General features: G+C 39.0%; 1 protein-coding gene across 1 annotated transcript in view; it reads left to right on the forward strand.

Annotated features, from left to right (window-relative positions):
• Positions 1 to 14,276, forward strand: part of zzef1 (zinc finger, ZZ-type with EF hand domain 1) — a 28,870-nt gene extending 14,594 nt beyond the window's left edge. Inside the window, exons 34-54 of the mRNA XM_086097920.1 lie at positions 6 to 144; positions 264 to 429; positions 517 to 779; positions 905 to 1,083; positions 1,248 to 1,443; positions 1,972 to 2,132; positions 2,424 to 2,704; positions 2,945 to 3,119; positions 3,211 to 3,343; positions 3,413 to 3,636; positions 3,757 to 4,053; positions 4,152 to 4,252; positions 4,340 to 4,475; positions 5,159 to 5,518; positions 5,593 to 5,736; positions 6,762 to 6,930; positions 7,018 to 7,116; positions 7,212 to 7,377; positions 8,107 to 8,257; positions 10,208 to 10,279; positions 12,090 to 14,276. Of these exons, the coding sequence (XP_085954046.1) occupies positions 6 to 144; positions 264 to 429; positions 517 to 779; positions 905 to 1,083; positions 1,248 to 1,443; positions 1,972 to 2,132; positions 2,424 to 2,704; positions 2,945 to 3,119; positions 3,211 to 3,343; positions 3,413 to 3,636; positions 3,757 to 4,053; positions 4,152 to 4,252; positions 4,340 to 4,475; positions 5,159 to 5,518; positions 5,593 to 5,736; positions 6,762 to 6,930; positions 7,018 to 7,116; positions 7,212 to 7,377; positions 8,107 to 8,257; positions 10,208 to 10,279; positions 12,090 to 12,170 (3,693 nt within the window). The 3' untranslated portion in view covers positions 12,171 to 14,276. The remainder of the gene's footprint in view (positions 1 to 5; positions 145 to 263; positions 430 to 516; positions 780 to 904; positions 1,084 to 1,247; positions 1,444 to 1,971; positions 2,133 to 2,423; positions 2,705 to 2,944; positions 3,120 to 3,210; positions 3,344 to 3,412; positions 3,637 to 3,756; positions 4,054 to 4,151; positions 4,253 to 4,339; positions 4,476 to 5,158; positions 5,519 to 5,592; positions 5,737 to 6,761; positions 6,931 to 7,017; positions 7,117 to 7,211; positions 7,378 to 8,106; positions 8,258 to 10,207; positions 10,280 to 12,089) is intronic.
• The last annotated feature ends 8,370 nt before the right edge of the window (positions 14,277 to 22,646 follow it).

Raw genomic sequence — 22,646 nt, forward strand, 5'->3', positions numbered from 1 at the left:
CGCAGATGCACATGTTCATTGCACGTTATTGTGACCTGCTCAATGTTGTGATTTCCTGTGATGGCTGTGAAAGGATGGCGCTTTGGCACCGCTATCGATGTCTGCAGTGCATGGATATGGACCTCTGCAAGACGTGCTTTCTCAGTAAGATACTCCCCACTATTTACAACTCAACTACCGGTAGTTCAATTTAAAGAGCCAGAAGCATTATGCACTGTGTTAAAAGCAATTTGAGGCAAGCAAAATATCTATGTGTTAAATAGGCGGCACTAAGCCTGAAGGCCATGAGGACGACCATGAGATGGTAAACATGGAGTATGCCTGTGACCATTGCCATGGCCTCATTGTCGGCAGCAGGATTAACTGCAACGTGTGTGAAGACTTTGACCTGTGCTTTGGATGTTATAAGGCAAAGAAATATCCTGACAGGTGACACATTCCAGTTCAAGCAATTCTCAGTCTTGTAATCTCAGTGTTGTACTGTGCCGCTAACACTAAATGCTAACTAACCCTTAGCCACCTGCCCTCGCATCGGATCACAGTTTACCCGATGGTGACCATTAGAATAAGTGACCGCCACCGATTGATTCAGCCATACGTCCACAACTACTCCTGGCTTCTGTTTGCTGCTTTGGCACTCTACACTTCAGAAGTGATTAGTGAGAAGCAGATGGACGGGGAATCTTTGGACAGTACCACCTTGAGCCAAGCGGCAGCCCTACAGACAAGCTGCTCCAAACTCATCACTGACTGCTTGCTCAAGGGGCAAACCAGCAAGGGTATCAAACATTTTTATTATTTTTTTTAAAAATCAAAATGGAATGGAATGTAAGATTTTTTAACTAGTGTGCATCAGTGAAAATACACGGGTACTGTTTCTTCAAAAGCTGCTGCCTTCCAATAGGTCTTCGCTCTTCAGCTTTGCTCAATCTGCTGTTGTCCAATGACTCAGCCTCCGACAGTGAGCTATGTCCAGTCCCAGTCTCCCCAGAGTTTTCTCAGGAGGTCAGTACTGCCACAGACACATCATCTCTCCCTGGGAGTACTGCAGCAATCTGCTCCCCTTCATCACCCAAAGACAAGGTGAGCTACAAACACAGATATTTATAGCATGCTTGCTGCATGTACGGCACGTTCCAGCTGATGTGCATTTATTTTGATACAATTCTATTCTAGTCAGTTTGAAAGTTTATGCTGTGACTGCGTTGAACATACACGGTATCCACTTGTTGTGGTCACACCTCTAGAGTAAACCATCAAGAGAAGATCAAAAGTCAAAAGAAGTGAGGTCTCTTCCCACTGCTCCCACTGAAATGTCTTCACCACCGAGCACGACAGAGATGGAGAAAAGAAAACTTGTTACTCAAGACACTTTGGAGTCAATCAGCCTTAGCAAGACACCCTCTGTGTCAAGCGAGGACCCACTTTCTCCTGTGATCCCACGTAAGTTCCTATATAAGCTTCACGAGTCTAAACGCGGCATTCTGATTAATATTGCGTTTGTGGATTGTAAATCAAGCAGCAAAATCCACCTTATCCATTTCAGGGGGCGGCCATTTTGCCACTTGCTGTCAACTAAATATGACATCACAGTTGCTCAGGGCTCAGATAACAACCAATCACAGCTCATCTGTTTTCTGATTTTGGTCATGTGACGTTCGCAAGATGAGCCGTGAGCAACTGTGATATCATTTTCACTTGACAACAAGTGGTAAAATGGCAACCCCCTGAGATTGATTAAAAACTGTCGATTTTGCTGCTTATTTCATATTCCACAAACACAATATTAATTTAGACTAGTAGGAGGTGCACGGAACATATTGATGTCAAGAAAATTTTGGGGGGTTGACTTCCCCTTTAAGACTTGCAAAGCTGCTTGATTATGTTATATATATATATATATATATATATATATATATATATATATATATATATATATATATAATTATTATTATTTTTTTTTTTTTACAGCTTCAGGGTCTAGTATAGCAGTCAACTCTCCAACAGCAGAGATTGTCAGGGAGACTGTATTCCTGCTTCCCAAGGTCCCTCTCCAGGAACATGTCTTCGCAGAGTGCTCCAGAGAAAGGATCCTGGGACTCCTAGCAGCCATGCTACCGTCTGTCAAACAAGTAAGTAACTGTTTTCAAATCGGTTTGGGGGAGAAGTGTATGTGGTTTTTATTACCCGTAATTGTTTTCTTGCCATCAGAGATACAAATTTCTCTTGAGCACATCAAATCAGAGGCTTTCAACACTTACCTCTATTGGTCATTTGGGATTCATAGAACTGTAGTTATATTTGTAACTTTCGTTTAATGCTAAATGAGCTATTTAGTGAGTGTTTTGTCCTTGGTTGTTTGTGACTTCATGAAAGGACTTTTGTTCTAAATCATGAATTGTTTCCGATTCTCCTCTTTTTAGGAAAGCACTCTGAGTCTGCCCAGCGTTAGCTCCATTCTGCACCAACTTTTCAGGGCAGTCATTTGCAATGCAGGGTCTCTCAACGAGACGTACCATCTTACCTTGGGGCTACTGGGACAGCTACTGATGCGAATACCTCCAATTGAGGCCGATTGCGCTGTCACAGAGGCCCTCACAGACAAGTATGACTTGCTGACACATGACGAGGCAACCATTTGTGACACTCAAGGATGGAAGACCACTCAGTTGCTTTTCAGTCTGGGAGCTGTCTGTTTGGACAGGTATTATACTCTTGAAACTACACACTCATGCTACTTACAATTTCAGTACCCCTGTTTCTTTTATTGAAACAGCAATCATAAATATGCTACATTGTAGTGATCTATTATGATGAATCTAAACATTAAAATAATATTTCCATTACTGTAATGCTACTCTTTTTCATACCCAACATTTAGTTTTTTGTGCAATTATTGCCATGATTACCACTTCCTCGTTCTTGTTTTTTCTTTCCTTTTCAGTCGTATTGGTTTGGATTGGGCATGCACAGTAGCAAATATTTTACATGATCTGAACACTTGTCCTGGTTGGAGCACAGTCATTGCTGCATTCACTGATCATTGTATGCAGCAGCTGCCGCAAAGTCTGAAACGCACCAATCTCTTCACGCTCCTGGTGTTGGTGGGCTTCCCTGAGGTAAGAAGAAGTGCAAAATGTACCATGTAGTGTTGCACTTGGATCATTTTATTTGACTCGCACAAATAATGAGTTGTTTTTTGCCTCTCAGGTGTGGTGCGTTGGCACACAGACCGTGTTTATTGACAACGCCAATGAACACCACACCATGATCTTACTCAAACATTTCACAGAAACAAACCAGGCGGCAGTGGTGGATATAAAGACACGCAAGAGAAAAACAGGTCAGTAGGAACACACACATTCGGTGAAACTGCAACAATGAACACTGTGGGCTTTCCTTTCTTTGACAGTCAAAGACTACCAACTCATCCAGTCTCAGGATTCCACAGTCTGCCTTGCAGGGCAAACTGAGAACCAATGTTCGCCAAAAACGCTGCTCAGTCGCTACCTGAACAACTTCATCTCCATCATCTGCCACCTGCTGCACAGCAGCCAGGAAAATGGCTCTCTTGATGCTGTGGAGGCTTCTTGGGTTCTCTCTTTGGCCCTTAAAGGACTCTACAACACCCTGAAGGTACGCGTCGCTAATTTGAATTACCACATGCATCTGCATGAGATCAGTGTGTGCATATTAATAATAATGTGAATAAAGAACACGCATTGGAAAATCTTTTCTCCTTGTCGTTCTGTGTAGAAGCATGGCGTGGCGCAAGCTCAGGAAGCCATCCAGAAGTCCGGATTAACCCAGTTGCTTGTGAGCAAGTGCAGCAAGGGGACGGGTTTCAGCAAGCTGTGGTTGTTGCGAGATCTCGAGATTCTCTCCATCATGCTTTACTCCTCCAAGCGGGAAATACATTCCATGGCTCAGGACCCCGAGCGGGACCAAAGAGAGCAAGACTCTGACCATTCGAGCAGCATGGCTGATGACGCAGATATCAACAGGCCAGATCCACTTGATGGTCTCGATGAGGAAACTAAAATTTGCTTCCAGGTGATGAGTGAGACTACTTCTTTTTCCTCTTAAAAATAAATAAGGGAAAAAAACTACTGTTATAAATGAATTAACTAGGATCTTCTCATCTGGCACAGATCGCCCATGATGCCTTAAACGCCCCTCTGCCCATTCTACGAGCGATGTATGAGTTGCAGATGAAAAAAACAGAGTCATTCTCTGTGGAGGTGCAGAAGAGGTCAGTATAAAAGAGTTCCACATTCTATATTATACTCTGTAGCTAGGATTTCCCACATGATTATGTGACGTGCTCGTTTATTTCCAGATTTGATGGCGAGGAGATAAAAACTGACGATTCAATCCGCACTTTAGCTCAGAAATGGCAACCAACCAGACGGCCTCACTCGGAGGATAAAAACACCAAGGCTGTCGACACTGATATGATTGTGGCATCTTGCATTGTGAGTCATTCGCTAAGAAATCACTTTTAAATTAAAATGTGAACACTTTCAGACAGATTTTTTTTTAGCAGGTATAATTAAAGAGCATTACCTTTTAGTGAAAAGAAAAATACACTCAACAAAAATCTAAACACCTCTTTTTTTTTTTGCTCCATTTTTTTAAGAAATGAACTCACAAATGTAAAACTTTTACCACATACACAATATCACCATTTCTCTCAAATATTGATATCAAACCAGACTAAAACTGTGATAGTGAGCACTTCTCCTTTGCTAAGATAATGCATCCCGCCTCACACGTGTGCCATATCAAGTTGCTGATTAGACACCATGGGGACTTTTTTTATTATTATTATTATTTATTTTTTAATTTAATTTTTTTTTCTTCTTCTAAAGAGCTCTTATGTCATCATCATTGCTCTTTATTTATTTATTTTATTTTATATATATATATATATATATATATATATATATATATATATATATATATATATATATATATATATATACAGAAAACCTGGCACTATTGACTGTATGTGGAAAAAGTTTTATATCTTTGAGTTCATTTTTTAAAAAATTGGAGCAAAAGCAAAAGTGTTGCGCGTTTATATTTTTGCTGAGTGTATGTCCAGAAAATGTGTGGTGAGGGTGTCATAATTGCTCCGAATCTTTTCCTTTTACAGTCCAAGCCCAGCCAATGTGAAAAAGCCACAGACGAGGTTAACGTGGTGACACAGAGACTCATCACCAACTCGGAGAGCGACTTGCAGATCAGTTACGCCAAGCAACGGCGCACTAAAAGCTCAGCGCTGTTGCACAAAGAACTGGATCTCCGCAGCAATGGGGCCGTTCGTCAGTACCTAGTGAAGGTTAACCACGCCATCTCCACACTGTACGCTCGCCACGTGCTCGCCTCGCTGCTGGCCGACTGGCCTGTCGAGGCGCCATTGAGCGAGGAGGCCTTGGAGTTGAACGGTGCTTCTCACATGGCCTACATCCTGGACATGTTAATGCAGCTGGAGGAGCGGCTACTGTGGGAGAAGGTGACAAGTGGGAGGAGCATCAGGAGTTTTTCCATTTGATTCCACTGCGTCTAAAATATGCTGTCGTTGTTCAGATTCTCCAAAGGGTTTTGAAAGGGTGCAGCCAGAGTATGCTGTGCAGCCTTTCCCTCACTGCTTGTCAGTTTATGGAAGAGCCTGGTATGGCAGTGCAGGTCAGAGAATCCAAGCACCCATATGACAACAACACCAACTTTGAGGTGCGTATAGTTATTGATGGGCCATTTTTTTCCCTCTCTTTACGTCATTAAAAGCCATAGCCAACAGCTTTTATTGTTTATTGTTTGTTTAATTTAAATTTGAAAAGGTTGCTTTGCTAGGGTTTCTAAAAGTTAACGTGATGTTATTTGCATTTACTCTGATATGCCTCAGCCATTCCCTTTTAATTTGAAAAATAAAATATTTGTCCCAATGGGGCAAATTCAAGACATGGACAGCAGATGTTAGTGAAATATATCAACAGAATACAAACACCAGTTCTAATGAAGTTGGCAAAACAAAACAAAAAAATAATACAAATAATTTTCAAAACCTTTTCAACTTATGAGATTTGCAATCATTGTTTTGAAATAAACACAGACAGATAGATAGATAGATAGATGGAGTTCTTAATGGGGATTAAAAAATATATATATGTAGAGATGTTCTGTATTTTTTCAGACCAATACCAGTGCAATACTCAACTCTTGAGTAGTCACAAATACCAATACCACTAGTACTTTTGATGCATAAAATAAAAAAATAAAATAAACAATGACAGATCATTCTAAAGAAATACCAACATATCCCATTTTTCCTTAAAGGATCTTTGTGCAGTTTGTCACTTCTTTTTGTTTTTACTCGTGACTGCCACCTCTGGCCCAAAGCGTAACTGCAGCATCTGTGTCTGGCTCGTTCATGGTGCGCGTGCGAGTACGTGCACGATCTTGCCACAGTTGACAAACGAAGGCATGACTTCAAATGAGGTTCGAAAAACTCCGCCCCTCCCCTCCCCAAAGAAACTGTGGAGTGTGTGGGTCAGCACACTCTACTTTAAAGGGAAGATAAATCTGTTCCTGATTGTCAAAACTCCGCAAGAGGGCAACCGATGTCGTGGTATCGGTACTCGGCGACTCGCTCATATCTAAAATAAATAAATAATAATAATAATAAATTTTTAACCTCAACATTGACATTTATTTACACTTTTAAAACTCAATGTTGCATCTATCTTTTTTGCTGCCAGGATAAGGTGCACATCCCAGGTGCCATTTACCTGTCTGTAAAATTTGACTCGCGCTGCCACACAGAGGAAGGATGTGATGAATTCATCATGTCCAGCAGCAGTGATTTCCTTCAGGATGTCCACATATTCAGTGGCTCTCCTCAGAAATGGTCCGATTTTGAAATTCCAGGTGAGGGTCATTTTCCTAGTTGCAATTCAGCAACTCCTTTCCGCTGTAGTGTCAAGATCGTGTTTAGCGACGTGTATCTTTTCTCAGGTGATACCTTGTACTACAAGTTTATGTCAGACATGAGCAACACAGAGTGGGGCTACAGGTTTACGATCACAGGGGGTCACAGGGGTCGCTTCCAGACAGGTAGCGATAACCGCGCCACTCTTTTGAATGCTCAAGATAACGAGGCGTCTTGTTAGCTCTGTTCTCACCCTCTGTGTGCTTTTTGCTTCTCCCAGGTTTTGAGATCCTGAAGCAAATGTTGGCTGATGAACAAGTGCTCAATCAACTGCCATTGACTGACATATGGGAGTGGCAAGTAGGCGTGGCCTGTCGCCAGACCGGGAACCAGAGACTTAAAGCCATTCACCTGTTGCTCCGCCTCCTGCAGTGTCAATCCCAGATGTGAGAGGCCTCATTTTGACACTAGCTTTCTCTCCTTGGCTACTTCTGATATCAGCGTATCCTTATAAAGTTCCGTTTTGTTAACTAATTAGTTTGAGCATTGGACACTATCTAACATATTTTTTACGCAGACTTCAAAGTGTTTTTGCTTGTGAATTAAGGGGAGGGGGAGGAAATCCCATTTAGCATTTAAGACCTACAATAAGTCATAGTAAGTAATACAATCTTAAAAACACCATATTTTCTAATATGTGTTAATAACAGTCATAAACATTTGTTGATCATTTCAAATTTTGACAAATAATATATTTTAAAGAATGTCACTATATCATATGAGATTGGCATGTTAAGAGTCCCGTCCATCAAACCTCCTTTGCATTCGTCTGAACAGGCTTTGCATAAAAGCCTTCATAAATGCCTCATGTTCGCCACCACATTCACGTGGCGAAGGTTGTGTTTAGGAATTTGCCTAAGTGCACACTGGCTCCGGTTCCATCTGGTCAAAATGGCAGTGGCATATTCTCATTTTGGGTTCTCAAGGTTAGGACGTCCTTTAACTAAACAGAGCAGGATATATTTTTTTAAACATAGGACAACTAACGTACTATATACAATTTTGCCTTCATGAGAGTCTTGACTGTGTGTTATTTATCTTTGTGCTACTATATATATTTTTTTGCCCGTGTACATTTTTGAGTTTGCCTAAATATGGATTTGTTTGCACTGCAGAGCCTATGAGCTGACCCTGCTTCGACCTCTGTGGCAGCTCTTTATGTCCATGGAAAACAATTTAAGCCAGGATCCAACAAGTATCACTGTGCTGCTACCTCTTCACAGAGCTCTCACTGAGCTCTTCTTCATCGCAGAGGCCCGCGCCAATGTGAGTACACTAGAACCACGCACGCTGAAAAAGACATGGCAATAATATAGACTTCAATTTGCTCTTATAGGGAAACAAATGGGAAGCGTTATATTATTGAATCCCACCTAGAAAATACATTGAATTCAATCATGAGTTGTTGTTTTTTGTGTGTGTACAGAACACAGGTCTTTGGTCACGGGTACAGGTATCACACTAAAAAAGTCCATGGGCCCAAAATCTCTTACTTTAACTCATTCACTACCATTGACGGCTAGAGACGTCAAAAAAATCATTTGAACTATTTCTAATAGTTTTTTAAAAAACTTTTGTTAACAAGAGTAAGAAAACCTTTAAAAAAAAATGTGTACATTTCGAACAGATATAAAATTTGTGATTAATCGTGAGTTAACAAGTGAAGTCATGCGATTAATTACGCCCTTAATTTTTAATCATCTTTTCTTTTCTTATTTTTTTTTTTAAAGAATAAAAGATTATTAAAAATTAGTGGCGTCAGGTGATTAAAAATTGTAATTGTAATTAATCACATGACTTCACTAGTTAACTCACGAATAATCACAAATCTTATATCTGTTTTAAATGTACAATAAAAAAAATTCTAGGTTTTCTTGATCTTGTTAACAAAAGTGGAAAAAAATGTTAAACCAGTAGAAATAGTTCAAATAAATTTGACGTCTATAGCCGTCAATGGCAGTGAATGAGTTAATCACAAATCTTATATCTGTTTTAAATGTACAATAAAAAAAATTATAGGTTTTCTTGATCTTGTTAACAAAAGTGGGGAAAAAATGTTAACCCAATAGAAATAGTTAAAATTATTTTTCGACGTCTATAGCCGGACCGACTCCCTGCTCGCTGTCATACGTCTCACTTCATCTTCTTGCATTGAATTATTAATAATAATGGCTTGTGAACGTGCAGTCAGCCAGAAGCTCTCCATCCCTGGGTGCAATATGGACTTTTTCCTCACAAGGTTTGGGGCTGATGATCTGACATTAAAAAGTCATTATCACTTAGCAGATGCCAACTGACTTATCCATCCTTTAAAAGTGGTGAAGTACTTGTGAACACCCACCAGAGGGCAGTAGCACAATGTGAGTTTTTCCTGGCTAATTTGTATAGAAATGAGTTTCAAAGAATTTTTTGAGTTTCTTGTTTACTTTCATCTCGTTTGAATGGAAGGGCGACAGATACATATCATGTTTATTCAATTTAGCAGGGATAATTGGCGGTGTGATTTGTTGGTGGAAGGTGTTAGGAACGATAACACAAAGAACAAAGTCCTATTTTGAATGTGTTCATTCTGAATTTTTTTACATTTGCATCCTGCACTACCGATCTGTTTATGAGCTTCCATCTGTCATCACATCTAAATTTGACTTAAATGTCTAATACATCGTTGAAGCTTCCGTCCTTGTTTTTTGTGAATTAAGCACACGCACATGCACCAGGCGGCCCATTGAGAATTTTAGAAACCTTTAACCCCCTGGAGTGTGAGTTATATTTAGAGATCAAAATAGTATGTCACACACTACCGAGTGTACAAATTGTGCTCGGATGTTTCTCATGTTGGGAGGCTGCAAATAGATGGTAAGACTCAGGCCTCTGGACTTTGGCTCCATTTAGACGGTTTCGGCCCATTTAGCCCCATGTCGTCTTATCTGTGTTCCTCAAACCCTTGTGCTTACAACTCCGCGGTAAAGTTCTCGCGGAATCACTCTTCAGTTTGTTTAAGGTTCACAATAACGTTTCCAACATTCCAACCATCACGTTGATGCTGAGGAAAGAGATGAAGAACCAGCCCTCATTTATATGCATCTTGTATGCAACAAATCGGGTCGAGAGATGGTTCTATTTGGCGTGAATATTGCTGCGTTGATCATCTAATTTCTTTTAAGGGATGGATGGAGTACGATTTATTTTAATCTGCTATATTTGTATGTTTTTCAGACACAAGGCGTCCTCCAGGAGTATTTGTTAGCAATGACCACGAATGAACACCTACTAAGTCATACAGCGCTGGTAAGGTTTTAGTTTTGTACATTTTGACTTGGCACATTCAAATCATGCATTCGGATTATGCATGAGAAATATTCACGAAACTCAATTACAATGTTAGTTATTACACTCCACAATTACAAAATCAGCATAATCGTTAAAAAAAGATTGTTTAAATTTATACATTTGCACCTTTTTTTTAATGAAAAAAAAATAGTTTAATAATTTTTGTTTCATCCAAAAGGAACTTGCATAACTATAGTGTTTCAAAGAATTTTATTTGTCTTAATATTTTTTTGTTTTTTTAAACATTTTCTTGTTTTGTACCCCAAAAAAAATAAATGATCGTCCTACTGCACAGTGCACATGCACGTTTTTGCCAACAGAAATAAATAAATATATATTATTATAAATTTGTTTTGGTCCAAAAGGAACTTACGTAATTATAGTGTTCCTATTTTTTTTTTTTATTGGTCTTAATATTTTTAAATGTGTAAACATTTTCTTGTTTTGTACCAAAGAACAAATGTTCGTCCAACTGCACAGTGTACAAGCTACACTTCAACATTTTTGCCAACATAAATAAAAAATTTAATAAATTCTGTTTGTTCCAAAAGGAACTTACATAATCATAGTGCTTCTATTTTTTTTAATTGGTAATATTTTTAAATGCTTAAACATTTTCTTGTTTTTTACCAAAAAATAAATGCTCGTTTGAATAACCGTGATTTCAATTATTGCCAAAATAATCGTGATTATTCTTTTTTCCATAATCCAGCAGCCCTAATTTCACGACGCATGTACGTTGACAGTTGCCCTATGTCACATTTCCCACCCAATTCCTCGAACAACCGCTCAGTTGAACGTCGAGGTCTCTTTATGTAGTGACTCATCAAGCCGGTGATGTCCAGCAGAGCTTTTTGCCCTCCTCCCCCTTGTTTTCAGTGTGTGGGCAGCACTCAGAGGACTAATGTATTTGGTAACTAATTACAATCCATTATCATTTGTGTCCAAACACGCCTCTGCCTTCTCTATATTTACCCTTAAATAGAGCCTTGGGTTAGAAAATAGTCATATAATAAAATAATACTTTTCGGCCTTCGTTAATTCACCAAGTAGTGTTTTTTTTTTTTTTTTTTCATCATCGTGTGTGTACTCAGGCCAAAAGCAAAGTACGTTTTACTTTGGCACCATCTTGTTGCTTTTTATCGGCATTTATAAACGTTTTTAGGGGGCATCAATTACTCCCAGATTTTTGCTATTTGCGGCAGGGCTACGGCATTATTATTGTAAATTAGAGCTGTCAAGATCAATCGACAAGTAATTAATTGATTATCAAATTAATCGTATTTTAATAATTGAGTGATCGTTTGGAGCCATAGTTTTATTTAAAATTGTCTAAATCCTCTTGATTTCAGCATACCAATAGTAATTGTTCACTGATTTCTGTAGACTGATTATCTTCTGTGTTTAATCAAAATAAGACATTTGCTATCTGTTTTTACTTTGGAAAACAATGACAGAACCAATAACATAGTCACGCTTTTTTTTTGTTAATTACTACACAAATAGGAAGTATTAAATAAACACCAATCACTGGTTAATGAACAGTAATCAGGGGGAAAAAAAATGCTTTTGCAATATACTTAATTGCAAAATTAAAATGAATCCGATTAATCGATTGAATAATCGATAGATTAATCAATTCTAAAAATATTCGATAGCCACAGCACTATTGTCAATACTGCATACTTATGATAATTGCCAGAATTAAAAAAATGTTCTGGCCGTGTATTTGATTGGCACACCGATTCCTCTTCATTTTGTCATGTAGGCTCTGAAGAACATCGCCGCCATCAGCCTGGCTATCAATTACCCCAATAAATCCACCAAGCTGCTCAACGTGTCCCAGTGAGAGATCCTGAGGGGAAGGGGACACACATCTTGATCATGAAGGAAGATGGAGCAAAAGCTCCCCAAATCTTTTTTGCCCCCCCACCCCCCATCCCCCCTCGGATAGGAAACACCGGTGGCTCTTTTTTTTTTTTTTGCAGCAGCAGCAGCACTCTGGAATCGAGCTGCTTGAGGCAGACTCAACAAGCACTTTTTACACTTCCTCACAATCCCCTTTGCCTTAGATGAAACCCATATGTCTGCATGTGCATTCACATGTAAATACTGTGGGGTCTTTTTTTTTGTCTTTTTTTTTTTCCTTTTAATAATATATTTTTTACTGGGTGATGCTGTGCTGAAGGACTGGAAGTTTGCCAAATTCCCAACTGTCAAGAAAACATGTTCCTCTTGCCTTTTTTTTTTTTTAGAAAAATATTTTTTCAACAAGTAAGAGTTGAACATTGTAGAAACGGGTCACACTGACGCCTTGGTTGTCTCAGCAGACATGCAGAGTATCCTAAAAATACGGGCCAGGACAGTGAAGTCTCATTTGCCGTCGCAGAGGTGAACTCTTTCTTCCCTTGAATTTTTCCTGCATTTTTTTCCCAGATAACTGACATCATAATATTTGGGGACTTTTGTTCCAAGGTTCAAACAGGTACTTACTTCTCCATGCCAGATAATCCTGATGGTTCTTTGTTGTGGCGTAGAATTGGGATTAGGATTACAGATGGGGGAATTTTGAGAGCGTTTAAGGGACTCACCAGTGAATTAATACAAACCAACTGCAAAGACAAAAAAGTCTCTTGAATCTCTTACCTTATTTACTGCCATTGACGGCTATAGACGTCAAAAATTCATTTGAACTATTTTTTATTAGCTTAACATTTTGTGTCCATTTTTGTTAACAAGAGTATGAAAACCTAGATTTTTTTGGGTACATTTAGAACAGATATAAAATTTGTGATTAATCGTGAGTTAACTAGTGAAGTCATGCGGTTAATGCCTGATGCCCCTAATTTTTAATAACCTTTTCTTTAAAAAAATAAAAATAAAAAATATTTTTAATTTTTAATAATGTTGTTATTTTTTTTGAATTACTTTTTTTTTTTATTAGGTGCATCGGGTGATTACAATTATTAAACATAATTAATCGTTAAGTGGGAAAAAATAAACTAGAAATAGTTCAAATGAATTTTTGACTTCTATAGCCGTCAATGGCAGTGAATGAGTTAAAGGCCTTTAGTTTTATCCGCAGACTTTTATTTATTGTTGTTTTACGATGTGTACCTAAAAGTTTGATGGTCCTGATGTAGTTTCAATATCAGACGAAGCAGGGCCACGATTAACCGGGCACAACACGTTGTGTATAGCACGAGTAAACACTCTTACCATGAAAAAGAAGGGACAGTCTTCAGCTCAATCAAACTGTTGGTGTAAATGTCTTCAGATGAACACGTTTGTTTATTTACCTCATCTTATGAAGATATTTGCTATGGCGTGTTCGCAAGGTGACGTCCAATCACGACTCGAGTGGCGAGAGGAGAGTTTATTAGCAATTATTGTGCTATTCATTTGAGATATATATAAAAAAAAAATTAAAAAAAGAATCTTTTTGTTGTTGAAAATTATGTTAGTTTATGCCAAAGAAACCCACAGCCGTGAGAATCTCCAAATGGGCTCCGAGCTGAGTCCCCTTTAGTTTATTACATATCTGAGCAGAAGACACCTTTGTAGATAAGTTTGGGTTTTTTTAACAGTTTTTTTGGGACTTCATTTTGGATGAGAGTCCTACAAGTAGGAAAGCTTAGTGCTTTTTGTTTACACAAACATCATCTTGAAATAAATGAAGACAGGAAGAGGTAATTAGCCTCCCCCTGACTTGCAAAACACCTCACCAATCTACCACGTGCCTAAAAGATCAACAATCGAGCATTCATAGTTGAACGAGTGAGATGCATTCATTTGATTTCAAAGAGGAAATGTAATATTGTCATTTTTTGTAACTTTTTACTTTTAACGTTGCGTTGTTTTTCCTTGTGGATGCTGGATTCTAGTCATTTGAATGTACATACTGTATTTGTGAATATGATCGCAATCACTTATAAATATCACTATTGGACACTAACGGACACGTTGAGTCTGATTTTGTATGCATGCCACATTGAAGGCAAAAACAGTACTTGGGTTGGGCCATTTCTAATATAAAAAAATATATAATAATAAATAATAGAAATTACATCAATACAAGCTACTGTCTCCCTTTGTGCGTGTGAAGTATTTCTTTAAACTGACATTGATGACAACCGGCACATTGTCAGATTGCAGCAAGTTCTTTCTTTTCTTTTTCTGCAGCCTCCAGGAAAACCACACGCTGTGCTTTTGTACACAACCTGGTCTGACTCCTCACGCACTCCCTGTAATGTAGAGTCACGGAAGGTAATGATCACCGGGGCGATAATGACATCAAATGGAGGAAATACTCAATAAGGCTCCAGATGATTCGGTTCCCCTCTGTGCCCGTCTGGAGCTCCCTCGCTGGCATGAGTCAGATCTCCCTCCTCCTCCTCCTCCTCCTCCTCCTCCTCCTTCTGATCGTTGTGCTATCATTTTTAGGCATGATGGGCTGGGAGGGGAAAAGCTCATGTGATTGTGTGCGCTCTGTGATTGCTTGAGACATAAAAACAATTAGATTTTATTCTCATAGAGCATTTGCACAAAGTCTCAGGCTCGATCCTCTGCTACACGCGTGGACAAAATTTTAGGATTTTTTTAAAATTGTAATTAATCATGACTTGCTAACTAACGATTAATCACACATTTTATTCCTGTTCTAAATGTACAATTTTTTTTCTAGGTTTTCATACTCTTGTTAACAAAAGTGGAAAATAATGTTAAACTAATGGAAATAGTTAAAATACATTTTTGACGTCTATAGCCGTCAATGGCAGTGAATGAGTTAATCACAAATTGTATATCTGTTCTAAATGTACAATATTTTTTTTCTAGGTTTTCATACTCTTTAACAAAAGTGGGGAAAAAATGTTAAAGTAAAAGAAATAAATATTTTTTTTGATGTCCATAGCCGTCAATGGCAGTGAATGAGTTAAATTATTAGCATTACAGTATTACTTACGAATGTGCTTCTTATTTTCTTTTTTACACTACTACCGTCTTTGTTCATCTTCTTGGCAGCTGTGTCTCATTTGGTGTATTTCTTTTTAACCTTTTCTCACCCCTGATCCCGTTTGTGCACGTAGCTGTAAAAGCTAGCACATCCTCACCTTGCCATAATGAGACCTACTTCTTTTCACCCACCTGGGACAGAAGGCCAGTGTGGGTCAGCTCTCATGGCGCTCGGGGATAATTGGGTCGTTTAAATAATCCGCAGAGAGTAAGAGGCACTGAAGCCCTATGCTCATATTTAGCAGCTCTGCGGATTACGGTGTCACCGCACCCGAAGAAAGAAGCTGGCTAGTGTTGATCTCATTTCGGGGCAGATCTATCCGGGTTAGGAGTGGGCCATTATTGTGGAACTGGATAGCTTGGGAAACGCGAAGGCTGCAGTGCTCAGCCTGTTAACTCATTCGGAAGATTAGGGAAAGGGCTGCGGTTGCATAAAAGATGCGAGCGACTCTAATGGGATGGAGGTGAGAGGAGATGCACCACTCCTGACGCAGACTCGTGCCTAATGGAAGCCCCCATGCTGATGTCTGACCCCAACTGCCGGGGTCAATATCAGCCCATTTCAAAATAAATACTCTCTGAGCACTTTCCTAGTTTTAGTATTAGTTTTATTTATTTATTTAAATATTTTTCCTTAGGTCCGATATATACAATTTTAAGTGCAATTTGCTTGTATCAGTTAGCTGCTACAGTGTGCAGTTAGCTAATTAGCTATAGCCTGCATCTCAAAAATGCCTTTTACCACATAACTGTTTTAAAAAAATTCCCAAGCGGGGATGTAATGCCGTGGACGAACCCGCCATCCATCCACCTGCTGAGAGGAGCCCCAAAGACATCTTAGCTTGCTAGCTAGCTGATGGGTAGCTAGTAGGGGTGGGAATCTTTGAATGTCTCACGATTCGATTCAGATTTTTGGGCCTGCGATTCGATTTAGAATCGATTTTTGCTTGAGAGCGATTTTTGATTCAAAATGATTTGATTGACAATGATTTTTGCTTCAATTTATAGATGTGCAAAGAATCGTAATGATCTACTCCAGTCTGACTCGCTAATGCTAATTAGCGCGCGACTCGTGGCACTTTTATCACTCAAAAGAAACGGCTCCACGCTGAAAAAAACAAACTTTTATTGGAATAACTTGATTGTGACTTTTTCGTTCTACTCTCTAATTTGGCTACAACTTAACAGTGTATTAGACTGCGTGGAACCACACTGCCCCTCAGTGGCCAAACTGAGTACAACATGAACAGCGCTCCAAATAAAGGCACACACAGACACAGGCAAGACAGTATAACATAATTTAAATAAAATCAATGTTAGGACATTTAAAACCGATTCTGAATCGTACTAAATGAGAATAGATTTTTTGGCACACCCCTAATAGCTAGCACCTCTTGTAGGCTAGCCCACGACAACTTGTGGAATATGTTCCAGCCACCACTGTCTTTGAATAAGTATATATTATCAATATAGAATCCATTTTTCAGTAACTCACCGTTTGAAAATGGAGATATTTTTAGTTTGATCTTGAAGCCTTGTTTTAAATACTCTGCATTTATTTAATTTTTTTATCAATCAAATTTGGCAGGCATGTTCGCAACAGTCTGCAGCGTGTCAAATTTAGAAGATGTTTACGTTGTTGGGACTTGAAATGTATTTTCAACTTCAACAGTGAAGGCAACTGTTCCAGTCCTGCACTTGAAAGTGTTTTGATTCTTTCTCCAACTTTGATGTCAACAACTCAAGTGGCTTGTCACAGTATTTGTCTTCCGTTATTCAAACACTTGTCACTGAGGGTGTAATTTGTGTTACTGCTTCTACCTTTTGTGCCACCAGGTGTGAGGTCTTCCTTCCAAATTTTGAGACATATAACTCACGTTGCTTTGATGCCATTCTTTTTTCCATTCCCATTCATCTGTGTGTGTATTGTTTGATTTTGGGTGAAATTTTTGTGTCTCGGGTTTTATAGTTTTAGTATTTCCTTCTATTTCCAAAACCCGAATCCTTCTGGATGAGATACTGCCAGTTGAATGATAATGTTTTCCCTGCGGGCCTTTTTTTTTTTTTACATCTTGTCTTAAGCCCTTTTCACACTGCACTCATTGTTGAAGAATTGCACAACAACGCAAAATGACCCGTTTCCAGCAAACCCATATTTGGAAATGCTAACGTAGCAGCCTACCAGGAAGTAAAGATGTCGCTTTCATTGTTTGCAATAGAAAGCCCATGACCGTGTGGCTAGGTTGTCTGAAGATCCAGAGCCACTTCAGAGTGACAGCTACCCTGTTCGAAACACTCGGCGCCGTCTCCGTGAGGGAGAACGCAATCGATGCTCTCTTTGAGGGGCTCGGGTGCGCCTCGCAGTCTTCAGCCACTTATTTAGAGTCTGAGCTTCAAATGTAAGATTCCCCTTGGTTGTCATGGTAATCAAAATCTGGTCTCGCCATTGGCCAGCAGTATATGGGGCAGGATGAGATGGGGGGGTCGCCCTCTCAAATGGCCTCATTTCCTTATTTCACATTCATTTGCATAGAGGTCAAGGAAATAGTCAAAACCACTTGACCTAGAGTCTATGAATTGTACTGCAACAAGACATTCAACTTGTGCCCTTGAACTAAAGCGAAGGTGACACGTGCGCATGTAAACGGAATCCTATATCCACAGCATATGCTTGCCTTGTTCCATATTGCATTGCCTTTTAGAATCAGGTCACACCCTAACGCACAGGCTGCCCTACTTGTATCATTCATTTGTAACCCTGCCGCACGATGCATTGTTCTTACGGTGCCGAGCCGCGAAAGCCGATATTTTAATTCCCTCATTTCGGTAGCACCGTGCTTTTGGCTCCGCCGGTGACCTTGACACAAAAAAGAGGCTTCATCCCAATTGAATAAACGTTGATTAATAGTTAATGACCACCTCTATTATTATTATTATTATTTTTTTTTTTTAAATGAGAGAACAGATACTCTATACCAGGCGAGCACTGTTCTTCACTTGTGTGTTGGCTCACGAAGTTTGTCATTTGGAAAAAAAAGGGGACACTTTTTAATTACACGTGGCTGAGGGGAATGTTTTCAAATGATGGTAATGGATGGAAATAGTAAAGCGGAGTCAGCACGCTGGAAAGTAAGTCGATAAAAAATAAGGAACTATAGTCGTCGTTTATTCGGGGCTTCCTTTTTCCAAACGCTTGGTGTGTGTGTGTGTGGGGGGGTGACCCTCATACAGCTTTGTGGCCCTGTCAAAGGCAGCTGCTATGTCATAGTGTTTAAGTGTGTCTCAGCCACCTGTGTGTACATTTACCCCCCCCCCCCCCCCCAGCATGCAGAAAGACAAATGACTAAGACTAAGAATATGTTGAATGAGAAGTCAACCCAAAACTTCTTGTTTGCGGAATATGAATTGAATTAAGCAGCAAAATACACCGTTCTTTAACCATCTCAGGAGGCGGCCATTTTGTGTGCTGCCACTTCCTGTCTACTGAAAAATGACATCACAGTTGCTCAGGTAACAACCAATCGCAGGGGACCTGTTTTGTTTGTTTTTAGTTTGGTCATGTAGCGTTCACAAGATGAGCCGCGATTGGTCGCGCCGCCTGCGCCCTGAGAAACTGGTGGTGTCAAAATGGCCGCCCCCGGATGAAGAAAAAAACGGGTGGATTTTGCTGCTATATTAGTATTCCACAAACGCAATATTAATCTGAATGCTGTGGTTAGACTCGTTGGGGCACATACAACATATATTACAATAAAATATACTGTTAAGTTTTTTTTTTTTTCGTTTGACTTCTCCTTTTAACGCCACCACAGAGCTATTATTTAACATTTAGTCTCTCCATTTTCTTTTTTTACCTCCCATTTAGAGCCTAATAAGCACTTGTTTCGTCCTTGATTTCACTTGCGATATGACACAATTTGATTAAAAAAGGACTAATAGCATTACCAAAAGCAACAACCTTCATATGTTATTCAGTGGCTTGCTTAAGGGATTCAAAATTAATTTTCTAACCCCACTTTTTTTATGCTCATTTAGATCAGTATAACACACGCGCGCACACACACACACACACACACACACACACACACTATCTTTATCGCGTTTGCATCCCTGCTTGTCGTCATTTGTTAGTCAAATGCTGCACACAAGTCAGGCGGACCCGCCGGTACACAAGATGAAATAATAAATAGGCTCTTGTTCCTGAGAGAGTTCATTATTAACCAAGTTTTAGGTTTTACTCAAACTTAACTCATTCACTGCCATGGACGGCTATAGACGTCAAAAATTAATTTGAACTATTTCTATTAGTTTAGCCTTTTTTTTTTCTTCCACTTTTGTTAACAAGAGTATGAAAACCTAGAAGAAAATTATTGTACATTTAGAACAGATATAAAATTTGTCATGCGATGAATTGCAATTACACATTTTTAATAATCTTCTTAAAAAAAAATGTCTAGGTTTTCATACTCTTGTAAACAAAAAGTGGGGGGAAAAAAGTTGAAGTAATAGAAATAATTAAAATGATTTTTTTTTAACGTTTATAGCCGTCAATGGCAGTGAATGAGTTAATGTGTGTGTTTAGGACAGAACTCGGGTCACCGACGTCTTTGAAGCTGAGAGCTACTTTCTGGATACTCATAAAAGTGAAGGGCTACCATTTTAATACACACTTGTGACAGAACAAATGTGCTCAAATGACATGTAGGCCACACAGACGAGCTGCCTTCTGCTAGCATGTGCGCAAATCTCAAGCCTTTGCTGTGGAGAGCGGTTTAATCAGGGCAGTGTTTTATTTAAAGTCCGTAACGTGGGCAGCAGCTTTTCTCGAGGGCTTTGCCGCATCGCCGCACGGCCCCGGTGGACGTGAGCAGACCTCCGAAACCGAAAACTTTTTAACACCTCAGCTTCACTCCCCCGACTTTGCAGCCGGCTAGCTGAGACGCTAAATTCCTTTTAACAATAGGTGAGACTTCAAAGATGAAAGTTTGTAAAACTCATCGTCAAATGCCTTTGGATTTGTTTGGATTATCAGAACTGTCAATACGAGGGGGGGGGGGGGGGGGGGTCATTTTCACAGCGGACATGTTTGTTAACATGTTCTTGATAAATTATTTGAGTTATGGAATGCATTCATGAAAACATCAAATTCAGAATCATAACTTATCTTGTCGTCTCTTGCCAAGACGCGTTCACAAGTCCATTGAGATCCAACGTCGATGTCTACATGTGGTCATTTCCACCATTTTGTGAGATAACCGTCAGGTACACTGGTGAGTATTTTATTTTATTTATTTATTTTTCCCCTTCACACTGGTGTGAGTAATTGCTGCCATCTGTAGCGACACACCTGATGCCGGTCTGCTCGCTAATGCTGCTGTCCGTGTCACCAGGCACCACAAAGCCGTCGAACGCATTGATTCACGTTTGTTTTGAAGGGATACATTGTACGGTAATGAACGTCGCCATCTTTAAATCGGTGTGGATTTCGGAAAATGTTATTTTAATTGAGGTAGCAATAGAACATTAAGCTATCGAGCAAATATGTAGGAAGAGAGCCATCCTTAACTCATTCACTGCCATTGACGGCTATAGACATAAAAAAAATTTTTTTTTTAACTATTTCTATTAGTTTAACATTTCTTCCACTTTTGGTAACAAGAGTGTGAAAACCTATAAAAAAAAATGATTGTACATTTAGAACATTTAGAATTTTTAACTCACGATTAAACACACATTTTATATCTGTTCTAAATGTACAATTAAAAATATTCTAGGTTTTAATAGAAATAGTTCAAATGAATTTTTGACGTTTTTGGCCGTCAATGGCAGTGAATGAATTAAAAAGTAGAAGAAAAGATAAATAAAATTGGGGAGCATCAGGCGATTAAAATTCTAATCGTAATTAATCGCATGACTTCAATAGTTAACTCACAATTTATCACAAATGTTATATCTGTTCTAAATGTACAATAAAAAAAATTCTAGGTTTTTATACTCTTGTTAACAAAAGTGGAAAAAAATTTAAACTAATAGAAATAGTTCAAATGAATTTTTGACGTCTATAGCCGTCAATGGCAGTGAATGAGTTAAATTACTTTTTTTTTTTTCAATTGCTAAATGCTTAAATGTGCAGGATAATGACAGCACTAATCCACATGCTGTAATATATTTATTTATTTTTATCTTTAATGTGCTGAAACTATAAAACTAAACACAAGCGGCCCTGAGAAACTAGTTTAGGTCGTTCCATGTCCATAAATGAATGAAAAAGCCACCCAACAATTTCAAAATGTTTTAATTAGAAAAATAGCACATAAAAAAAAAACATAGGCTACAGTAGTTACATCATTAAATAGAATATTAAGAATTAACCCGTTTTTGACCATTTTTGTGTCAGTTCAATAGATATTGCGCCTGCTTATTCTGCTGTGCGTGCGATGGCCAACGGGGGGCAGTATAATGACATGGAGACAATCACCACAAGTAATATTAGTCATTCTTTGCAGAGGATAAATAATATATGCCTGTGAGTATGGTTATCTATTCTATTTATACTGTATGTACTATTTGTATATCTACTGTATTTGTCGTTTGTTAGCATTAAGTGAAACATATTTTTGTAATGGAAAACTGTGATTGATTAAAATGTACATGTCGACATTCGACTGGGAATGTCAAAAAAAGAGCTTGAAGCCTCTTTTTGAAGAATTGTTTTCTACCTTCTAAATTTCTGCTTGTCAAGTTGAGTTCACTCACACCATAGAGTGCTTGTATCTCAAATGGTTGCTCGTAAGTCAAAGCAAAACTCATAGAGACACTTGTATTTCAAGACACCACTGTTTAGTAACAAAAATTGGGTGGCCAAGGTTCTCATAATGGGGCAGTATAGCCGTCACCGTCCATCAGCCTTTGTCTCTCAAAAACAGTTAGCATAAGTCCCTTTTCTGCGCAGCCCTTTTTGTCAACATTGTCCGTCTAAGATGATGTAACCGCTTGCTTGGCTCAAGTTGGATTGGCTTCTTAAACCTGGGATTTAACAAACCTGCCGTACCTGCACATTCCATCCACAGACATTTTCGTGTGTAAGAAAGGGAAAATTAGACGGGGGGGTTGGGGGGGAGACAAAAGCATGAAATAGTCAACCCACAAAGAATAGGCCCGCAAGTTAATCTTGTTCCATCCTTTAGCGACGCCTGTATCTATGTCGCTCTATTTGTGGAGTGTCCATATGCTTGCATAATCCTCCTTTTGTCAATACTGTACACACTATTGGTCTTTGTGCTGTATTGCGCACGTTATCCATGTAACGGTA

Source organism: Leptonotus elevatus, chromosome 16, assembly GCF_054856555.1.
Source record: "Leptonotus elevatus isolate MCC_2025b chromosome 16, RoL_Lele_1.0, whole genome shotgun sequence".
Classification (NCBI taxonomy): domain Eukaryota; kingdom Metazoa; phylum Chordata; class Actinopteri; order Syngnathiformes; family Syngnathidae; genus Leptonotus; species Leptonotus elevatus.